This window comes from Eublepharis macularius, chromosome 17 (assembly GCF_028583425.1).
Source record: "Eublepharis macularius isolate TG4126 chromosome 17, MPM_Emac_v1.0, whole genome shotgun sequence".
NCBI classification, from domain to species: Eukaryota; Metazoa; Chordata; class Lepidosauria; order Squamata; family Eublepharidae; genus Eublepharis; species Eublepharis macularius.
The window spans coordinates 32,672,596-32,693,772 of record NC_072806.1 but is presented as its reverse complement, the minus strand read 5'-3'; the positions used below and the strand labels follow the sequence as shown (position 1 = coordinate 32,693,772).

Here is a 21,177-nt window from a genome sequence, read left to right as displayed (position 1 = left end):
ACATCCAGCAAGTATAAATATATATTTATATATAATATACACCATATACAGCGCCTCCACCTCCCCATTGGAGCATATTAACCAGCATACTCCTAGGGAAACAAGGAATGGAGGACGGCCCTAGCAACAGCTACATCCTCATTGGCATTTACATCCACAGCGTAATGCCGTACAAAGGTATCGGCGGACGACCAAGTTGCAGCCCTGCAAATATTAGCTAAAGGTATACCCCTGAGCAGTGCCGAAGATGCCGCCTGGGACCGTGTGGAGTGAGCCCTGACACCCAAAGGACAGTCCACCTTAGCCGTGGCGTAGGCCTTCACAATGGCTGTCACAATCCAACGTGACACCGTCTGTGCAGACGCCCTGCGGCCCTTGTCCTTCGCCCCGAAACACACAAAAAGGTAGGGACTGTTCCGGAACACCCTTGTCCTTTCCAAATAAAAAGCCAAAGCCCTCCGCAGATCCAAACTGTGGAGGGCCTTTTCCCCCTTAGTAGAAGCTTCAGGGAAAAATACAGGCAGAGAAATCTCTTGTGAAAGGTGGAAGGTTGACACCACCTTGGGCAGGAACGAAAGACACGGTCGCAAGACCACCTTATTCGCATGAAAGCGAAGGAACGGGGGGTCTGCCCTAAGAGCAGCCAGTTCGCTGACCCGTCTGGCAGAAGTGATCGCCACGAGGAATGCCACCTTGTAGGAGAGCAAGTCCAGAGGGCACGTAGCCAAAGGCTCAAAAGGGGGCAACATCAACCTAGCCAGGACCAGGGAGAGAGACCACTGGGGCACAGGGGGTGACACAGGCGGGTAAAGATTGAGCATCCCCTTCAAAAACTGGCGGGACTTCTGGTGAGAGAAAACCGTGCAGCCATCCACCCGATCATGGAACGCAGAGATGGCCGCAAGGTGCACCTTCAGAGATGCTACACTAAGGCCCTGGTCCTTCAGCTCGCAAAGATAATCCAAGACCATCCCCAAGGGGCTATCCAGAGGCGCCACCTTCCTAGAGGCGGCCCAAGCCTCAAACCTACTCCACTTCGCCTTGTAGGCACGCCGTGTGGAGGGCTTCCTAGCGTTCAGTAGGACCTTCTCGACTGGCTCAGAGAAGCCTAGGGACGGGGCCGAATCCGCCAAGCGGTCAGGTGTAGTGTCCTGGGCTCGTGGTGGAAGAGCTCCCCGTGTAGGAGGAGATCCCTCCGGGGCGGAAGGGCCACGTAAGTTCGGCCGGACATCTCCAGCAGCTTCGGGAACCAGAGCTGCCGTGGCCAGAACGGAGCCACTAAGATGCAGTCCGTGTTGTCCCTCTCCACCTTGCACAGCACTCTGGGTATGAGAGGGAAGGGCGGAAACATGTAATGTAGTCCCCGGGCCCAAGTAAATTGGAAGGCATCCCCAATAGAAAGGGGGTCGCTTCCTGCCCGAGAACAAAAGACCTCGGCCTTGGTGTTCGCTGATGTCGCAAACACGTCTATGCTCGGGCGACCCCATTTCCGAAAGATCGGCCCAACGTACTTTGCGTTGAGCCCCCACTCGTGATTCAGCATGTGTACCCTGCTGAGAGTGTCCGCCTGCACATTGTCCGACCCAGCTACATGAATGGCGCGAAGCGTCACCCCATTCCTGATCGCCCATTCCCAAATGAGCGTGGCCTCCCTGCAGAGGATCATGGACACCGTGCCGCCCTGTTGGTTCAGGTAATACATAGCGGTAGTGTTGTCCGTCTGCACCAGCACCTGATGGTTCTGCAAGATTGCTGTGAACGACATAAGTGCAAAACGAACAGCCCTCAGTTCAAGCACATTAATATGGAGACCCTTTTCTCTCTCAGACCACACATCCTGAACACATAGCTCCCCACAGAAAGCCCCCCACCCCTGCAGAGAGGCGTCCGTGGTTACGGAGAACTCGGGATGATGGAAACCAAATGGGGTCCCTTTAAACAAATTAATATCTGACAACCACCAGTCAAGAGAGGATATAACGGCTCTGGGAACAGAGAATTTAGCAGTCGGAGGATGCTGTAAAGCATTGTATCTCCTCACAAACCAATTCTGAAGCGGGCGCATCCGCAGCCGCGCAAAAGGGACCACCGGGGTGGCAGCAGCCATATGCCCTAGCAAGCATTGAATCATGCGCACTGGCTGATAACGATTCCGTTTAAACAGGGTTACCAGTCTCTTCAAGGAACGTGCCCGCTCCGGAGGCAATAAAGCCTTGGCCTCCAATGAGTTGAACACTGCCCCAATATAAGGCACAACACGGCTAGGTGTCAGCTTAGATTTTTCAAAATTAACCAGGAGGCCCAAGCGTTCGCAAGTGTCTAGCACCAATGCCACATCTTGCAGCAGCTTAACCTCCGAGTCCGCTGTTATAAGCCAATCATCGAGATAGGGGTAGATGGTACAGCCCCGCTCTCGAAGAAAGGAAACCACAGGAGCCACGCACTTAGTAAACACACGTGGGGCTGTGGAAAGGCCGAAGGGGAGAACCTTGTAACGGAATACCCGCTGCTTGTAAACGAAGCACAGAAATCTCCTGTGCTCCTCCAAGATCCCCACGTGGAAATACGCGTCCTTTAAATCCAGGACAGCGAACCAATCCCCCTTCTTCAACAGGGCAATTACAGCAGGCAGTGTGATCATCCTAAACTTGGTGACCCTTAGAAAGGCATTTAGGCCCCTAAGATCCAAAATGGGACGTAGACCCCCATCCTTCTTAGGGACCAGGAAGAACCGGGAAAAGAAACCCTTCTCAGACTCCACAAATGGCACCTCTTCCACAGCACCCTTAGCCAAGAGGGACCTAATTTCATCCTCCAGCTCAATCAAGGTATTATTCACCGCTCTCAGCGGTGAAGTACACATCGGCAGTTCAGTGAATTCCAGCCCGTACCCCTTATCAACAATCGTTAAGACCCATGAGTCAGATGTTATTGACTCCCATTCAGACAAGAAAGGACTGAGTCTGTCCGAAAAGTTCAGGGCTGCCGCAGGGCCGGGTCTTCAGAACTGCCTTCCAGCCCCTTGCGGATCTTTTTGCTGGGGTGGAGGTTGAGACGAGCGGGGCTTGAATGGCCTACGCCTCCTGCCCTGGTGTTGCGCTGGGGTATACTGGCGCTGCGAGGTAGGGTACTGCTGATAGTACGGACGGGGTTGATATCTGCTGCGGTACTGGTAGGGGTTATACCTCGACGAGTACCGAGGCTTGAACGTGGACCTGTCCGTCGGAGTGACCCCCAGGGAGCGTGCCGTCTGCCGGTCCTCCTTCTTCTTTTTAAGCGCCTCGTCGGTGGTGGTAGAGAAGAGGGAGTCACCCTCAAAGGGCAGACGTTCAATCTTGGCCTTCACCTCCTGCGGGAGGGCAGTCGACCGCAACCACGAGTGCCTCCTCAGAAGCACCGCTGACGCCATACCCCGAGCAGCCGTGTCAGCCGCATGACTCCCAGCATTCATCTGTTGTTTCGATAATCGTACTGCCTCCGTCTGCAGCAACGAAACCACCGCCTTCTTGTCAGCAGGGAGGTCAGTGACATAGTTCGCCAGCTTTTCCCATAAGTAGAGCTGGTAGCCCGCCATAATCGTTTGATAGTTGGCTATCCGGAGGGCTAAAGCAGCGACTGAGTACTGACGTCTACCCAGCGCGTCCATCTTCTTTCCCTCCTTATCCGGTGGGACGGAGGAGGACCCCGACCTCTTGTGCTGAATCTCCTCGGCTATCAGGGATGACGGTGGAGGGTGCTTGATGAGAGACTGCCACGTCCCCTGTTTGATCTTATACATCTGTTCGATGCGTTTGGACGTGGCAGGCAGGTCAGATGGTGACTTCCAGACCTTGTCGATGATCTCCTCCAAGCCCTCCAACATAGGAAAACCTACTGTAGCCGGGTTCTCCCCATAGATTCTGCACAGCAACTTGTCCTTCGTCTTCGGGACCACGGAAGATACATCAATCTCCAAGGCTTTGGACATGCGGGCCATTTGGTCTGCATAAATCCGCAGGTCCTCGAAGGGAGAGCTGGTGGTTGGGCCGACATTGTCATCCGGAGATGGCTCAGAGAACGACTCAGAGCGGTAGCCGGACCCCGCATCCTCGTCATCCTCATCAGACGCAAGAGCTGACACTTCGTCTCCTGGGAAGGGTGGGGGCAACCACTCACGACGGCTAGACGACGACGGCCCCGGATCCGATGACCTGAAGCCAGGTGGAGCCCCTTTCCACTGGCACCGACAGGCCTCTGGTAGACCTGTAGCCTGTTGGTGACGCGCAGCCACGGACCGCTCGGATCCGACTCGCTCGGATCCGACACTCCCCTCCGACCAATACCGCTGGCTACGGGCAGACTGTGCAGGCGAAGGATCCCTGGTCGTCTCTCGAATCCGACGACGCGGAGCCGGGCTCGATTCCGGTGTTGGCGAACGCCGCCCACTCGACAGGACCACATAGGCCCCCGGATCCGGCACCTCTTCCTCAAGGAGGGGACGGTCAGGGGAGTCTAGGTGAGGTGATGGCGTAGGTGGAGACACCAGGACCACCTCCTCTGCAGGCCGGCGCCGAGGGGACCGAGAGCGATGTTTGGTCTTCTTAGCCTTCTTCTTCGGAACCGATTCGGAGGAAGCTTTCGGAACCGATGTCCTCTTGGTCGACGCCTTCCGTGCAGCCTCCGGTCCCGGGACTGCCGCAGGCCCTTCGATCGACGCCGGGGCTGACCGTATCGGATCCGACTCGCCCGGTTCCGGTCTCGGAGTCGACCTCCCCGGTTCCGACCTCACCGACGCCGACTTGTGCGGGGACTTCGCAGACCTCGCCACCGAGCTTGCCCTCGACGCCGGCTTGTCCGCCGGGCGGGATGTAGCCACCGATTTTGAAGAGGTTACAGAGCCCGCTCGAGACCGGCCTCCGGCATGGGTGGGGGTTCGGCCAGCCTTCTCCGCGGCCCCGGGTTTCTCCGCCTCGGAGGGCCCAGGGGCGTCCAAGACCCGCTGCCACAGTGAAGCCTTGAGGCGGGCGGACCGCTCCTGCCTGGCTTTATGCGTAAAGCCCTGGCAGATCTTGCAAGTGGGGACTACATGTTCCTCCCCCAGGCAAAGCAGGCAAAGGCTATGCCCATCCGTTTGAGCCATTTTAGCACGGCACCGGGCACAGTGCTTAAACAGGGCCGTAGAAGCCATTCCGAGGGGCAAAAACACACGCGAAGTCAAAAACAGTCCGGGTCAAATACTTCACCAAGATCAGTCCGTCCAAATCAGTAAGCAGAAGAGAAGTCAAATCCAGATCCAAGTCAGTCACGAGAAAGCAATCCAAAGGCACAAAGAAGCACGGAGCTACAAGCGAACGTTCTCCTCAAGCGGCGGCAAGAAGAGAACTGAGGGAAGGGGCCGTTGGCCGCTGGAGGAGCATGTGACCGTTTGGGCGGGAAACGGTCGCTGAGGCGCGCGGCAAACGGCCCCTTCGGAGCTGGGAAAGCGATAAAAAATCTTCCAGCGGCTGGCCTGCGCGTGCGCAGTACCCATGTGTGGAGGCACAGAAGAACGAAGATGAACTGATTGTTTGGTGCCAGGCTGTCTGCAGTGACGAACTGAAAAATGAACCAAATGAACCGGCCTAAAAATTGTCGCAGTTCGTCAGAAATGCCTGCTGATGAACCGCCTGTTTGCAAACTGAAAAACAGCCCGGTTCATGACGAACTTTGGTTCGTATTTCAATTCGTGCTCACCTCTAGTCTACACCCAATTCAGCCTCTGGCATCTCCAACTGAAAGCATTTGGAAAAGACCGCGCTCTCTCTTGTACCCTGGGATGCCAGTGCCAGCCAGAACAGACAGCAGTGGGCTGTATGGACCAGTGGTTTGATTCAGTACAGGGCAGTCTCTTCCACTTTCTCTCTTCAGCTACATCCTAAACCCACTTAAGCTGCTCTCCAGGCGCAGTAAGAGCTGAAGACAGCCCTCGGTGACTGTAAGAACCCCCACTTACTTGTGCAGCCTCCGCATGTTCTAGCATTTCCTCAAATTCCTGGTACTCCTCGTCGTCAGGCTCTGCTCCAGAGAGGCGGGCTGCTCTGGCCATGAAGTATGGGGGCAGCTCCCCAATAGCCGTACCAGCACCCTGGAAGCAGAAACAAGGGGAAAAAATCAGCACTTTCTGGCCGCTTACGAATTTTGCAAATTCGTATGCATTCGTGAAAAAGGTCATCTCCTCTCATCAGTGGGATGGATTTGGACAGGATCAGTTTATGCTTAGAGCGCCAGTGTGGAGTTATGGTTGGAGTGTTGGACTAGGATCTGGGAGGCCCAGGCTCGAATTCATACTCTACTACGGAAGTCCGCTGGGTGACCTTAAGTCACACACACTTAGCCTAACCTACCTTGCAGGGTTGTTGAGAAGTGGAGGAGAAGGGAATGATGTGAGCTGCTTTGGGTCCTCATTGGGGAGAAAGGCGAGACATAAGGCAAATAAAATAAAAAATATGCTTCATGTATATGTGTATTGTGTAGAATTATGGCCTCTGAATGAGAACCTATTTAGAAGCTATTGGAAAGCTGAGAAGAAATTAGGGCCTGATTTATAGACTGAGACTGGAACAAGGACCAATGAGAATGGTCCAGCCAACGCTGAGCACTTTTAAGCTCCACTGATTTCAGGGAGGACGCTTCAAACGGGCTTCAGCTGTCCCCTGACTAGGTTTTGATCCTGTTCGTCCACCAGAGAATTCAAGGAGGCCTAAATGGTTCTTCTCCCATCCCTCTCTTGGCTCTCCAAAAAAATCCAGAGAGATGACTTCGACAGAAGGAATTTACTAGACCAAGGTGAGATTCATCACTGAGCTGGGATTTGAACTCTGACCTCTCCAGTCATAGTCTGACTCCAGAGGGTCACTTCCACTGAAATCAAGGAGATTTAAAACGAATTGATTTTGGCAAAAAATGTTGAACTTAGGATGGAGGATTACAATGTTAACTGCCTCGTTGCTTGGAAATGGTATACTTAAAAAAAGGTCACATTTCATATCTTGTCCTTCCTCCATGGAACTCAGTTTGGCCCAAGATGGGGCTCATCTCATTTCATTCTAACAAGCCCATGAGGGTCAGTTAGGATGAAAGACGGAGACCTGCAAAACGCCACCTCATAAGCTTTGTAGCCTAGTTCACTGTGTGGTAAGCAACAGGTGTATATGCAGGTCTTCCTGTTCCAAGCCTGTCTTGCCGCCATGCCACCTGGGAAAAGACAGGAAGGGTGAGTAAGTGTAGGGTGCTGGTATACTAAATATACTCAGAGCATTACCAGCTGCCACTAGATGCAGAGCGAAAAAACAGTACCCTCTCTTTAGTGCCCTGTGCCCCACTCATAGATGCCCCCTGTGGAGGGGGGGGGGTCAACCCTGTCCTGCAAAGATACTCTGGCTTGCTGTCCTGCAGGTACAAAGCTGCTGTGGGGCCCCTGCTGCTCAGTCTCCAATCAAAATCCAAGCCCTTAGGTTTGAGCAAGATGAAGAAGTCTCAGCTTCCCTGCAGCTCCAACAAGAAGTAATCAGCAACAGTGGGAGGAAGGACAAGAATAATTTCGTAATTGCAGCAGAGCTGAATGGCATTCTTGCTGCAAGGGAAAAGCAATGTCTGTTTGCTCAGAACAAAAGCCCCCATGTGGTTAAAGACACACCTTTTAGCCATTCCACACAGACAGAACTGCACCGGCCATCTGGCTAATCAAAGGTTAACAGAAGAGGGAGCTTGGATCAGATTCAAGAGGCAGCTAAAAATGCAGGAAAAGGACAGGGGACAGCAATCAGCCACCTGGCTGGAGGTGGGCTACAGCTTGGCCACAGGCAGATGTCTTTGCTTGCAGCCACTGCTGAGCAACCAACAATTTTATAGCGCACCCTCCACCCCTTTCAAGCAACTCGCTCTATAGCAGCTCGGTTTTCTTTGTTCGCTTCCCCAAAGGCAGCTGCTGGTGAGAACTGCAGCCGCTCTATGTACCCTAGCAAGACCATCAGGTTGGTTTTAAAACTTCGTATTTTAAAAACGCAGCCAATTATTAAAGCCTGTGTTCCACTGAGAAAACACACGCAAGGCTCACCACACCAGCGTGTTTCTTTTCCCATTGTTATCCGGATGAGAATAACTTACATGAGGGCGATCTGCTTTTCACGAAGGTGCAAAAATGCTGGCCCTCCCAGTATTCAAACTGGTCTCTTTGGGTCATGCGGAAAAATCACAGAATCACAGAGTTGGATCTCCAGGGTTATCTAGTCCAATCCCTTGCACAGTGTAGGAAATTCACAACTCCCTCCCTCCACCCCACATCCTAGTAAGCCTGCCGCATGCCCTGGCAAGTCTGGTTTAGAAATCAGATACATGGATGGCTGGTTCAAAGGATCCTGTAGAGGTGAGTTCTGTGGGAGCGAATGGGCACATCTCTCATCATAAAGCATACGAAAGGTAACCTATGACACAGTCAGAACATACTTACACCTCTGCAAGCACATTTTACTTGCACAATTTTTCCCATTCAAAAAAAAAAAAAAACCAACGGGGGAGGAATGGCGCAAATAGGGAGCAGGTATATACACGGAAGGGTTGTGTCACATTGCTGTATACCCTTTGGGCATTTGGGAGCTCTCAATGACAAAGCTCTAAGGCTCTTACTCTTGCAACAGACCCCTACAGAACCACTGAAGTGGGCAACTTACAGCTCCCCAATTTGCAAAATAATAGAGAGAGAACAGAGGGACAAAGGCAGGGCTACCCACTCGGCCAGCTTTCACAAATAAAGCCACAGACTGCACCACAAGCAGAGCAGGTGTACCGCCAAAAGGTCTGCTTGGAGGAAGTGGTTCCAAATGACTCAAAGTGAGCAAGCCAGGCTGCACGCAGTTGGGGAGCGACAAAACTTGAAAGTCAATTTTGTTGAAAAAAAAATTTAAGTCTCCCGCCAGTTTTACAAATTTCTTTCTGACTTCAAAGCGGTCACACGCTGAGCGCAAGCAGGAATCTAGCCAGAGCTTGTGCTGACTGATTTCATGGGCAATCCTAGTTAACTGCAGATACACCGTGACACTAACCATGTAAAGAAAACCAACGCTGCACTTCCCTACCCAACTTAATTCCTCTCTCAGAGCTTCAAGGCTCTTTGCGGACTGGGGCCGACACACTGGCGGTCCACCACAGCATGCATGCAAAATATTATAAATCTTCCTGATGCTGCCGCCGCACAATACAAAATGTCGCTATTTTAAATGGTGTTTTAATATTTAATATTAATATAGAGGTAATGCTTTAAATTGTTTTTAAACGTTAGCCGCCCTGAGCCCGCTCGCGGAGAGGGCGGGATATAAATATGAAATAATAAAATAATAATAAAATTAATCTGCGTGACTGTCTCTCGCCCTGTATTCCCCGAAGGCTGCTCCGATCAGGAGACAAACAGCTACTGGTGATCCCCGGCCCCGGGAGATTCACGCCTTGCCTCAACCAGGGCCAGGGCTTTTTTGATCCTGGCACCTACCTGGTGGAACGCTGTCTGCGGAGGCCCCGTCTCAGCAAGATCTCTTATCATTTCACTGGGCCTGTAAGAGTCAGATGTTCCACCAGGCTTACGGTGGTTGAGGCAGACAAATCGCCCAACCTGCCTGTCCTGGGAGGGGAGTTACGCCCCAACCTATATCTATTAAATCCGAGCCGTCCTGCCCCATGTACCTTGAGGGTGTTCTGAGATGTGGGGTGCAATGGGAACACCTTAGATGTTTCAGCGCAGTATTTTAGTGCAGTTTTATACCAATGTGTTATCCTATTTTTTTATTATATATATTTATATGTTGTGAATATGCTCTGAGCCTGCTTTCAAGGAGAGCGGACTATAAATAAATAAATAAAGATTTGGGCATTGCCAAAAGCTGCAGCTCTGTGCCAGTATTTGCCCCCATCTTTGCCTAACATTACCTGTTCTAGCAAGGTGCTATCACTTCAAGCATCCCACCCCCTGCCCGACTTGACTAGCTATTGCCGCTGGGGAAATGGCATTGTTAATGAGAGTACGGAGGAAAGAGAGTGACATCAAGAGTCCACTTCTGGTTCCATCCTCTGAGAGTACTGTTCAAAAAACTCCCAGTACTGGATTTCTTAACCATACAATAAACAAGATTTTTGTATTTTAAAATTTTTTAAAGGTGCTACAGTGCTACAAGTACATCAAGAAACAATCATACGTCCTAATCAATAACAATCAATAGGTACAATTAATACATATAAATACAAATATATAAGCTGAAATGGCTGATGGAATCACTGATGGAATGGTCTCTGGGTGTTTCTCAAGGACAATAGTCTCTCTTAGGTCCACAACTGATGCATAACCCTTCCTTGAAAAAGATGAGGTAGATGATGCCAAAATAAAGTGCAAGGTGCAGGAGAGATCTTCACATAACCGTTCTAGGCATGCTGTTATCCTTCTTCAAACAGACGTCCACGCCCTACAGATTATTGGCCACATCTGCTTTGCACGTGTGCTTTTTCGAGGGCAAACAATCTGTAAACTCACACTTCTCTAACCTGTTCCCATCTCACCCCGTCGGCTTGTTTGCTTGCTTGCAGCGACCAAACGCTTCAGTGCGACCGAAGAGACTGTTGTCCTTGAGAAACACCCAGAGGCTATTCCATCAGCCATTTGGGGTTATATATTTGTCTTTATATGTATTAATTGTACCTATTGATTGTTATTGATTAGGACGTATGATTGTTTCTTGATGCACTTGTAGCACTGTAAAAAATTTAAAATATACAAAAATCTTGTTTATTGTATGGTTAAGAAATCCAGTACCGGAAGTTTTTTGAACAGTAGTACTGAGAGTTATTCCTGGGTTTCACCCTTTGGTAGAGTCCATCCTCTGAGAGAACAAAAGACAGAACTGAGATGGACAAACTTGTACAAAGCTCTAATCTTCCAGTTTGTTTGTTGCAGAGGATTCAAAGTATGAGCCTGAAAGCATTTTTTAAAGCCTATACAAATAATTTGAAACAAGTTGAAGTCTTGAGATGATGATACAAAAGCAAAAGGGAAAAAAAACGTGCTGCTCCATAATAAAAACAGCACTTTGTTTTGGCTTCATGTTGCTAACCCAAAGGAAAAACAAAAAGATGCCCTGCGTGGACTGGAAGTGAACTTTCCCTGAATTAGCTAGATCACATGCAGAGGATTGCCAAACAGTCCCGACAAGCAAAGAGAACACATGACCCCATGAAACCGATCCCCCTGATGTGGCCTTTCTTCAATGTTCGGAAAGCACCCCCCCCTTCCTTCAAAAAATTAAAATTGGAGGAATATTCTGCTTTTAACCCCCTCCCCAAGGGAAAAAAAAGGTTCTCTGTAAGTCATGGATTTATCAGCTGCCCTCAGAAGGAAGCAGGTCTCTGTAAGAGGCTGTGAACGAACCAATCATACTGGAGAATATTGTATTGCGAATTTATTGTATGTGGCCATAGGCCTTCACAATCTAAAATCATTCATTAAAAACAGAACAAAAAATACAAGAATACAGATATAGCTACATAGATATAAATAAAATTACTATAAAATGCCTTTTGCCTAAAATGTAAACATTAAAACCAAACAGTTTCTAATCTATGTCAGGCGTTTACTCTCCTAGCTGCCACATTTGCCCTTATTTTCCTAGCAGCCAGGGCATAGAGGGCCATCCTATTCGAAATAAAAGGGTCTGTATTTGAAAAAATAAAATTTAATTTATCAAAGTCAGCCAGAAGATGGAGAGTAGATAAAATATTCACGAGAAATTTTCCCCTTGGTTCCTGGTATAAGGGACAGTTTAAAACATAGTGTGGTAAGTCCTCAATTGAGGTTCCACAGATACATATCCGCTGATCGATGGGGTTTTTTGGAATCGCCTGAATAGCATCTCAGTTGCCATAGACTGGAAGCGTAATGACGTAAATGCTACCCTAAGCTTATAGACTATGATATCAGTCAGATAACATGCTCTAATGTGGTCTTTTTTGATGGTTTTATACCATGGGGCAAATTTTGTTTTACTGATTAAAAAATTGTCAATACTGGAGAATAGGAAACCAGGAAAAGTTACTCACCCCCACCGCAGCATAGCTTGCCCAGAAAGTGGAAATACTTGCTCTTTGATGTTCCAAAGAGCAAGACTGGGGGCTAAGTTACAGGAGAAGAGATTTCAGTTGAACATTAGGAGGAACGTCTGCACACTAATGAGCAGTTTGACATTGGAACGAATTTCTGGGGCAGGAGAGGTGCTCTTTCTGGAGACTCCCAGCAAGCAAAAGGCTGGAGGGCCATCTGTTGGAGATGCTCTAGCTTAGGACTGTCTCCACTGAGCGGGAGGAGGGTCCCTTTCCAACAAAAGCTCAGTTCAGATGTTAAACTAACCATGGCTGAACAGAGGACACTCTACTGTGGTTTGTTTGGGTCCATCAAACCAGGATCTGGTTTGGGGCATTAACTACAATTAGTCTCAGATTAGTCTTATTCTCTAATAACACCCTTCCAGGCTACAGAGAAAAGGCAATGAAACCAGCATTTGAGTGATGGTGAGCCAAACCTTGGTTGCATACACTAACCACGGTTTCATGTTATGTTTGAACTCAGCCTACAATTCTATTGGTACCATCAGAGGAGGTCAAAAATGGAGTTGGGTGTTGCTTTGTTCCTCATCCCCTCCACTGGCTTCTTGCACTAACCAGTCTAGTTAGAAACCCAAACCATGGTTAAGACCACAAAACAAATTAGGCAAGCTGGAGGCATGGCCAGAGGCATTTCCAGCAGGGGAGGAAATTACTGGGAAACAGCTGAGTGCAATCTGGACCGAGTGTTTCTCCTCTGCTTGTAGGTACTTAAACCTATACATGGCCAGAGGGGCAAACCCTGAGGCCCAAGCTGAAGGGCAAGAGCCAAAGAGGTCTTAGCTGGTGGTTCATGATCTGGGGCCTGAGACATTCAGCCAAATGAATCAGGATCCATACAGGATGTGTCCCTTTCTTTGTGTTATTCGGTGGTGCTGGGAGATTTCAGTAAGCCACTTTGGTTCTTTTTGGGGAAGATCAGTGGCACAGAAATGCACTTATGAACAAAAACGGTTTGGAGCCATTTCCCCAGTTAGCTTTCTCCCTTTCTCCAGGTGCAATACTCCCAATGGCTTGGCAAATCACAGCCATGACTACAGAGCTACATCTCAGGCTTCTTCAATCATGGTTTGCTGTGATGTCTCAACTGAGCTGGTAATATCAGAACACAGGGGAGCTTTTGCTCCATACTGGAGATGGAGGGGGAGAAAAATCAAGGCGAGGATGTCATTTTGGCAGCAGCCCGAGACCCGTGATGCGCAGTTCTGTCTGTCGCTTCAGAGAGAAAAAAACCTGTTGAGAGCAGTACTGCGCTGCAAGCAAAGCTGCACTGCAGAATCTCCAGAAGTTGACAAGGCAGAAAGGGACGCCGTAGCAGCTTTTTCCCAGCAGCTTCTCCAGAAGCAAGCTGGAATTAGGACAACATGGAGAGATGCAGCTGCCAGCACCGCCGAGTTTACAGGAAATTAGCACACTCACGTAAACAAGTCCAAGAAAACATGTCCTGACATCAGATAACGGTAGCAAGCGGAAGAGGTTCCCCACGGGGAATAGCCACACATTGATCTTCAGTGTCAAAAATAGCAGTCGTTTAAGGAGTGCTGCAAATGTTTTGTCTCCTCCGAATGCTATGTCCATTCTGGAAACTGACTACTAGTCCTGGCCTTGGTTAAGCAAAGGTGACAGCAGCTGTTTACTAAAAATGCACGAAGTTAATCCTCAAACATAACTGCTAGCAGATGAAACTGTGCAGATGTAAGAAGTACATAAACCACTGATTAAGGAAATCCTAGCAAAGCTATTATATTTGTATTCACTGGAATAACAATTACTTCATTGATTAAAGGAAAAAAGCACTCCCCTTTTAAGAGGTCTGCATTGTCACCACAGCCCATAAGAGGCATTCCATCCCTTGCAAGAACAAAGGGGGAATGTCCCTCTAAAGGCAGTATCGGGAGGAACGTTCTCTACTGTCAGGGCCGGATCTAGGGTTGCTGGCGCCTGGGACAACCCTAGTCTGATCTCGTGCACAGCGTGCACGTGCTCCCGCCGCGGCATGATGACGTCATTTTGGTGATGTCATCATGCAGGGCGGCGGAAGCAGCATGCGGGGCTGGGAAGCCACCTGCACCATGCGCCTGCCCCGCAGGACAGGGGGCGGCCGGCTGCCCCCTGTCCTGCGGGGCAGGCGAATGGCGTGGGCGGCCGCGCTGCCCTTTGCCTGCCCTGCAGGACAGGGGGTGCGCGGCAAGCTGGCCGCCCTCTCTCCTGCGGGGCAGGCGAAAGGCAGCGTGGGGGGCTGCGAGGCTGCCCGCACTGTTGCCCGCGTGCTCTGGCAGCTGGCAGCTGCTCCCGGCGCCCCCTCCCTGGCAGCGCTGGGGGCAGACTACCCCCCTGCCCCCCCTCGATCCGGCCCTGTCTACTGTAGGAGAGCAAATTTGGAATGCCTCTTCTAAGACAACACTTGCCAACTTCAGTTTCGATACGTCTTTCCTCGGGAAAAAAATTAACTTTAAAAACTCCATCTTTTTATTCATCCCATTTAAATAAACGAATTGACCAAACAAAAAGGCATTCAAGCATTTCACGCGCACGCACGCACGCTTACTTCATCATGAAAACAACTGGAAACATTCCTTACCCACATGCAGGCCTCCAGCCTGACTTTGGAGATGATGGTCCATAACGAAATTGATCCTTCAACGCCCTCCACATCAGGGCAGATTATTTGGTCAGGGTAGGGTGGCTCAGGGAAGTCCACAGAGTTACATTCATATGCAGCAAGAGTCACTGAAGCAATGTGTGGACCCTGCAGGAGGGGGGCAGAAGCGGGGAGAAAACAAAACTCCAGGTATAGCAGCAAACAAGGTTATCGAGTCATGACGGGTGGGATCCAAAGGCCCGTATGGTCAGTTCTGCAAACACAAACAGGTCTTTGGTCTTCCTCCAACAATAAATCCACGGGGGGGGGGAGGGCTTCCAAAAGCTGATTCTATTATAGCCTCATCATGGATTGGATTCAGACTTAACTGGGAATGTCCACTAATTCCCTGCTCCTACTGCAGAAACCCCCTTCACGTTGTTTCTTAAGATCCCCTAGCCGCCAGCAGCAGCATTTTGTGAAGATCAGTAAGCTGCAGGGTGTGTGTGTGTGTGTGAGAGAGAGAGAGAGAGAGAGAGAGAGAGACCAAAATTCTGTTCCATGGATGGCAACTGTAGCGTAGCATCATTCATAACCAGCAGGACGCTGGGGTGGTCTTGTGCCAACTGTGAAAGTGGCATCAACAGAGAAGGTTAAGGGCTTCTGCACTGGGGACTCCCCCAAAAAAGCAGAAATACATGACTGAACGAATCAGCCCAAAGGAGGAAAAAATGAGTGAGCTCTGGGAGACACAGGATGCTGAGATCAGTTACAGGAAGGGGTATACTAGTCTGCCTAATCCCTTGGAGTTGAGAATTTAGAGAATCCTGGGATGGGGGAGATTATGGGATTGGGGCAGGTCTTAGATTGCTTCCACTTCTCACCATCACTTATGGGACCCAGCTTGTAGGAGGTCTGACACATCAAAACTTAGGCATAGTCTTTTAGGCACCTCTAAAGTAGATCGTTTCCATCCCAAAGTATGACTGTTTAAAGAACCCATCCTTTCTACAGCACATCCTTTCGGCAGGAAAAAAAACACTTCCAGGTGACCACACAGATTCTCTTTTGGAAGAGAATTAGGTGGCTTATCTCCCTCAGGCTTTCAAACCATCAAGATGTTGCACAAAATCACTGATACTGGTTATGTGCAGAAAGTTGATCTAGGCCAAATTATTTTGTGGGTTAACATTCTGTGCCGGCCCTATTTATAAAGCAAGTTAAAGACTTCTTACTTTTCAATTTTGGGGCTTCTGAGAGTTTTGACCCAGGAATTCAGCTTGGCGGTATCAGCGTTCTACCTGGCAACCCTGAGAAGATTACGATAAAAATCAGGGCTGGCTATCAGGCCAACACCCTCTGCTCAAGATCCAGGCACCTTGGCACCGAGACACCAGGGTATGGTCAGAACGCATGATGTAGCCGCCATGCTGAAGGGAAGCAGGTCTGGATTTGGCCAGCACCTGGATGTGAGACCTTCCGCAGGGCCTGTGTGCGCTGCCCGAGTTTTGTGAAGGATGCAAGTGTTTATGGAATATAAGTGTAATAAATATTATAATGATAACCACCCAATAGGAGTTGCCTGGAATATTTGACGCTTTAAGAAATCCATGTTCTTTGCACAATCCTTACGGGTGTTACTGTAAGGAATAACCATACCGCTTAACGTTTATGTAATGTTCAAAGCCCTCCACATGATCACAACTCTGTAAGGCAGGCCAATATTACTACCTTCATATAGCATATGGGGAAAACAGAAGCTGAGAAAGGGATGCTCGCCTAGGGCTATCCAGCAACAATTTGAACTGGTGACCTCTCAAATCACAGCTCACTCTCTTAGCTATTAAGCTACATCAGCTATCTGCAACAGAATGAACATGAAGAACTTGAATGCTTGAAAGCGCTACACAAATTGAAATATTCTTTCTGTCATGACACAAGCAACCCGGACATAGCATCAACTTTGCTTCCTGAAGAGTTAACAGCATATTGTTAAGCATATTATATATCTCTGGCCAGCATATTCTAAATCTCTGGCCAGTTTCTTCATACCCTCCATGCATCTGACTAAGAGAGCTGTGGTTCTTGAAAGCTTATGCTACAAATAAGCTGGTTAGTCTTAAAGGTGTTACTGTACTATTTTGCAACTACAGACTAACACGACTAACTCCTGTGGATCTGGCAGCGTATTATTGTTGATTTAATTTTAAAAAAATTCCCTAGCAAGGAATCCAGAGACACTGCCTTGACCTGGATAGCCCAGGCGAGCTAAGCTAAGCAGGGTTGGCCTTGGTTAGTACTTGGATGGGAGACCTCCAACGAAGGTTAGGGTTGCAGAGGCAGGCAATGGCAAACCACCTCGGTTAGTCTCTTGCCATGAAAACCCCACCCGGGGTCACCATAAGTCAGCCATAACTTGATGGCACTCTCCACCACATCCAAGGACACTACAGGAACCGATATAGAAAGGGTTTGGCGCACATATGCGAGCTCTGTGTTCATGTCACCTCTCCCCTGTCCCCCGCCCCCCCATCCCTATTCATGGCTTACAACTCAATCCAAACCACAGCTTGGCACTGCTTCTCCCGTTGAAGCCAGGACCGCAAATCACTATTTGAAACACCAACAAAGGAACAGGAAGGTGTTATTGCAACAAGTTTAATTAAACTTGAAAAAATTCGCCACCAGTGGATATATTGACTGCCACAAGCACTGATGGCTTCAAAAGGGGATCATTAGAAGAATTCACGGAGGAGAAGGTCCAGCAATGGCTACCAGCCATGATGATGAAAGAAAGCCTTCCCACCCAGAGGCAGTTAACCTCCGATGCTAGGAAGCAGCATTAAACTGAGGTGGCGGCTTCCCCAGTGCAGCTGTCAGCCCTCCAGGGTAACTGGTTGGCCGCTACATGAAACAGGATGCTGGACCACATGGACTACTGGTCTGATCCTGCAGGGCACCTCATACCACTGTGTGCCACTTCCACCATGACTTCAAACCATCGCTTGCCGTTTCCTAGCATGACTCAAAGAGCTACATGCAGGGATGCCTGAAGGACCAGATACACCCAATAGCATGACCCGATTTTACACTTTCAACAGAAGGGCCCCAAGCAATATGACTGACTGTTTCTGAAATCCTCTTCCATTTTGACCCAGGCTGGGGAGGGCAGGGGCTGCTAAAGAACTCCAAATGCAACCACTGTCTGCACATTTCTTTCTGGATCCTGGCCACAGCACAGAAGGAAAACTTTCTGGTTTCTTCCATTAATTATAGGGTGGGATTCTGTCATCTCTGGAGGCGTCAACAAGGGGTGCTCCCCCCACCCCACCCCACCCCTGAGCAACTCACAGGGTATGCAGGCAGCTGGGGGGTCCTGGTAAGTTGCCAAAGCTACCTCATTTCACAGGATGAAAAGAATGGAAGACAAAAGACAAGGGGTGGAAAGAAACTGATGACTCATGCCCCTCCCCTCCCACATATGACAGCTTTACATCCTTTTATTTGATTGAATCCACCACTAATTATTACCAATGAGGTTGCTGTAACTTTTTCACTGGGGTCACCAGACAGCCCAGCAGTGGGTCAGAACCACAAATCTGGTCGTCATGTCTAGGCCATTCAGTGAAGAGGTGCGGCGCATATGGGAACAGCCTGTCCCACCAACTGGTGGCAGCTAATGGCTCAATCAGCATCTGATAAAGTAGGTGAGAGTGAGCAAGCTGGTGTGGCATAGCAACTGGAGCACTGAATTAGAACACTATGCGATCAAATCCTCACTCAACTGGGTGTCTGTGGGTCACTCCCAGCCTAATCTACCTAACAGAGGTGTTGCGAAGACCGAACAGGAAAACTGCATGCACCACTTTGAGGTCCCTGGAGGAAGGAGAGTGAGAAACTGGCTCTAAGTAATCAACCATAGTTGTTTTTAGTAAAATAAAAAAATTAGCCAGCTAAGAGACGCAACTGGGTTTTCTTGTTATAACCCATCAAGATCCACAAGTATGAATGGTAATAACACACAACTAAGGAGAGCAAACGGCTCACACTCAGTCCCCAGGTCTGGCACCAAAATGACATGTTGCCTATGGGAGCGAAAGCAGGGATGCAACTAGGTGGGGCAGCTGCTTCATGGAGCAAGCCTTTGGGGCTGCTGGCTGCTACTCTGAATAGATACAATCAGTCTGATACCAGAAGTGACTGGCAAACTGCACAGGACTTGGAACTTGCGTAAAGAAGTTAAACAGCACCTGCAAACTGGGAGGGGGGGGGGCAGAGCAGCCTATTGTCCTATGCCAAAAATATTACTTGAATAGTATTACTTTAAACACACACAGAGAGCAATCCCAGCCAAACCAACACCCAGATAACTGATCATACAGTGTTGATATGGAATAGAAAACAGGAGAGGGGGCTTATTTTGGATTCTGCAAATGAAATTATTTACCTCTCTGGAACTCTCTGTCTGAGGACACCCGGGCCCATTGGGATGTTCTATCATTTCGGCGGGTCTGTAAGACGGAGATGTTCCACCAGGCGCATGGTTGAGGCCAGCATGAGATCCTCGCTGAGCCTCCCACCAGCCTCCCACTAAGTGTGGGGTTATACAGTGTCCACCGGCCGGCTGCCCAATATATGGGTACAGCACGGGGCTATGTAGTGCCCATTCGTTTGCTGACCCACGTATGGGTTGCAGCACATTATCTGTCCGCTTCCCTCCTCCTGTATGCTGATGGGCAGGAATCTGGAACTGACCCCATCTTGGGACAGTTAGTATCTGTTGTTGATTTTATGATGAACTGTTGTTTTATGAATTGTTTTAATATTTGTATTATATTTTTATAACTGCTGTACCTCACCCTGAGCCCGCTTGTGGGAAGGGCAAGTTAGAAATGTAATAAATAATAATAATAATATGGTTGTTGTGGGTTTTCCGGGCTGTATTGCCGTGGTCTTGGCATTGTAGTTCCTGACGTTTCGCCAGCAGCTGTGGCTGGCATCTTCAGAGGTGTAGCACCAAAAGACAGAGATCTCTCAGTGTCACAGTGTGGAAAAGATGTAGGTCATTTGTATCTACTCAGGAGGGGTGGGGTTGAGCTGAGTCATCCTGTAAGAGTTTCCCCGGGTGTGGAATGCTAATGGCGGGAGGCTTCACTGTATCCTGAGGAGGTTCTTTTGCATATGGATTGGTACTTGATGTGCTAATCTTCTCTGCAGGGCTATTGTCGGGGATAGAATGTTTTGTTAGCCTGGTGTTTTTCAAAACTGGAAACCATGCTCTGTTCATTCTTAAGGTTTCTTCTTTCCTGTTGAAGTTTTGCTTATGCTTGTGAATTTCAATGGCTTCCCTGTGCAGTCTGACAAAGTAGTTGGAAGTGTTGTCCAGTATTTTGGTGTCCTGGAATAAGATACTGTGCCCTGTTTGCGTTAGGCTATGTTCAGCCACTGCTGATTTTTCAGGTTGTCCAAGTCTGCAGTGTCTTTCATGTTCTTTTATTCTTGTCTGGATGCTACGCTTTGTGGTCCCGATGTAAACTTGTCCACAGCTGCAGGGTATACAGTATACTCCTGCAGAGGTGAGGGGGTCTCTACTGTCTTTTGCTGATCGTAGCATCTGTTGTATTTTTTGGGTGGGTCTGAATACTGCTTGAAGGTTATGCTTTTTCATAAGCTTTCCCATCTGATCAGTAATTCCTTTGATGTATGTACAATGGCAAGACCACGGCAATACAGCCCGGAAAACCCACAACAACCATCGTTCTCCGGCCGTGAAAGCCTTCGACAATACATCAATAATAATAATATCTAAGAACATAAGAGTGCTGCTATTTTTAATATTTTTGTATAATGCTTTTAAATGTTTTATTGTTATAAATGTTTTAATGCTGTTATCCGCCCTGAGCCTGCTTGCGGGGAGGGCGGAATATAAATACGACAAATAAAAATAAATAAATAAGTTGAGCCTGCTGGGTTAGACCAGGGGGCTGTCTAGTCCAGCACCCGGTTTCATAGAGCAGCCAACCATCTGCCCTGGAGAGCCAAACAAGGCATAGAGGATAAGGCCTTCCTCAATGCTGACACCTAGCACTGGTATTCCAAGGTTTGCTGCCTCTGCATATGGGGGCTCCACTGATGGACCTCTCTCCATTTAAAAGGGAAACAGCCAGATCTCAGTAACGCCACATGTTTTTGGACAGAAGATTCATCCCCTTGTGCCATGCTCTGCTTTTTAAAAGGCCTCTCAGGACCAAAAATTGAGCTGCTGTAAGGGGTATGGAGGACAGCTACCCCAGCAGTACCCAAACCACGAGGAAGCAGTACATTAATTGCACGGATCTTCGGTGTGTAGAAGAAAGGCTTCGTGGAGGATGTGGGTTTTCAGCGTCCAGGGGAGGGGGGGCTGAATGGGTGAGAGAGGCAGCAGCAGCCTTGGGGAAAAGGCG

The 21,177-nt window shown here is 49.1% G+C and overlaps 1 protein-coding gene across 4 annotated transcripts in view; it reads right to left on the bottom strand.

Moving 5' to 3' along the window:
* The window catches only part of VMP1 (vacuole membrane protein 1), a 143,904-nt gene that overhangs the window by 69,542 nt on the left and 53,185 nt on the right, over nucleotides 1-21,177 (bottom strand). For 3 of the 4 annotated variants that reach the window (XM_055001390.1, XM_055001389.1, XM_055001391.1), the window contains 2 exons: nucleotides 14,735-14,902; nucleotides 5,972-6,103 (listed from right to left, as the gene is read on the bottom strand). In XM_055001390.1, coding sequence (XP_054857365.1) covers nucleotides 5,972-6,103; nucleotides 14,735-14,902 — 300 coding nt within the window. The remainder of the gene's footprint in view (nucleotides 1-5,971; nucleotides 6,104-14,734; nucleotides 14,903-21,177) is intronic. The other variant, XM_055001392.1, reaches the window with a different exon arrangement.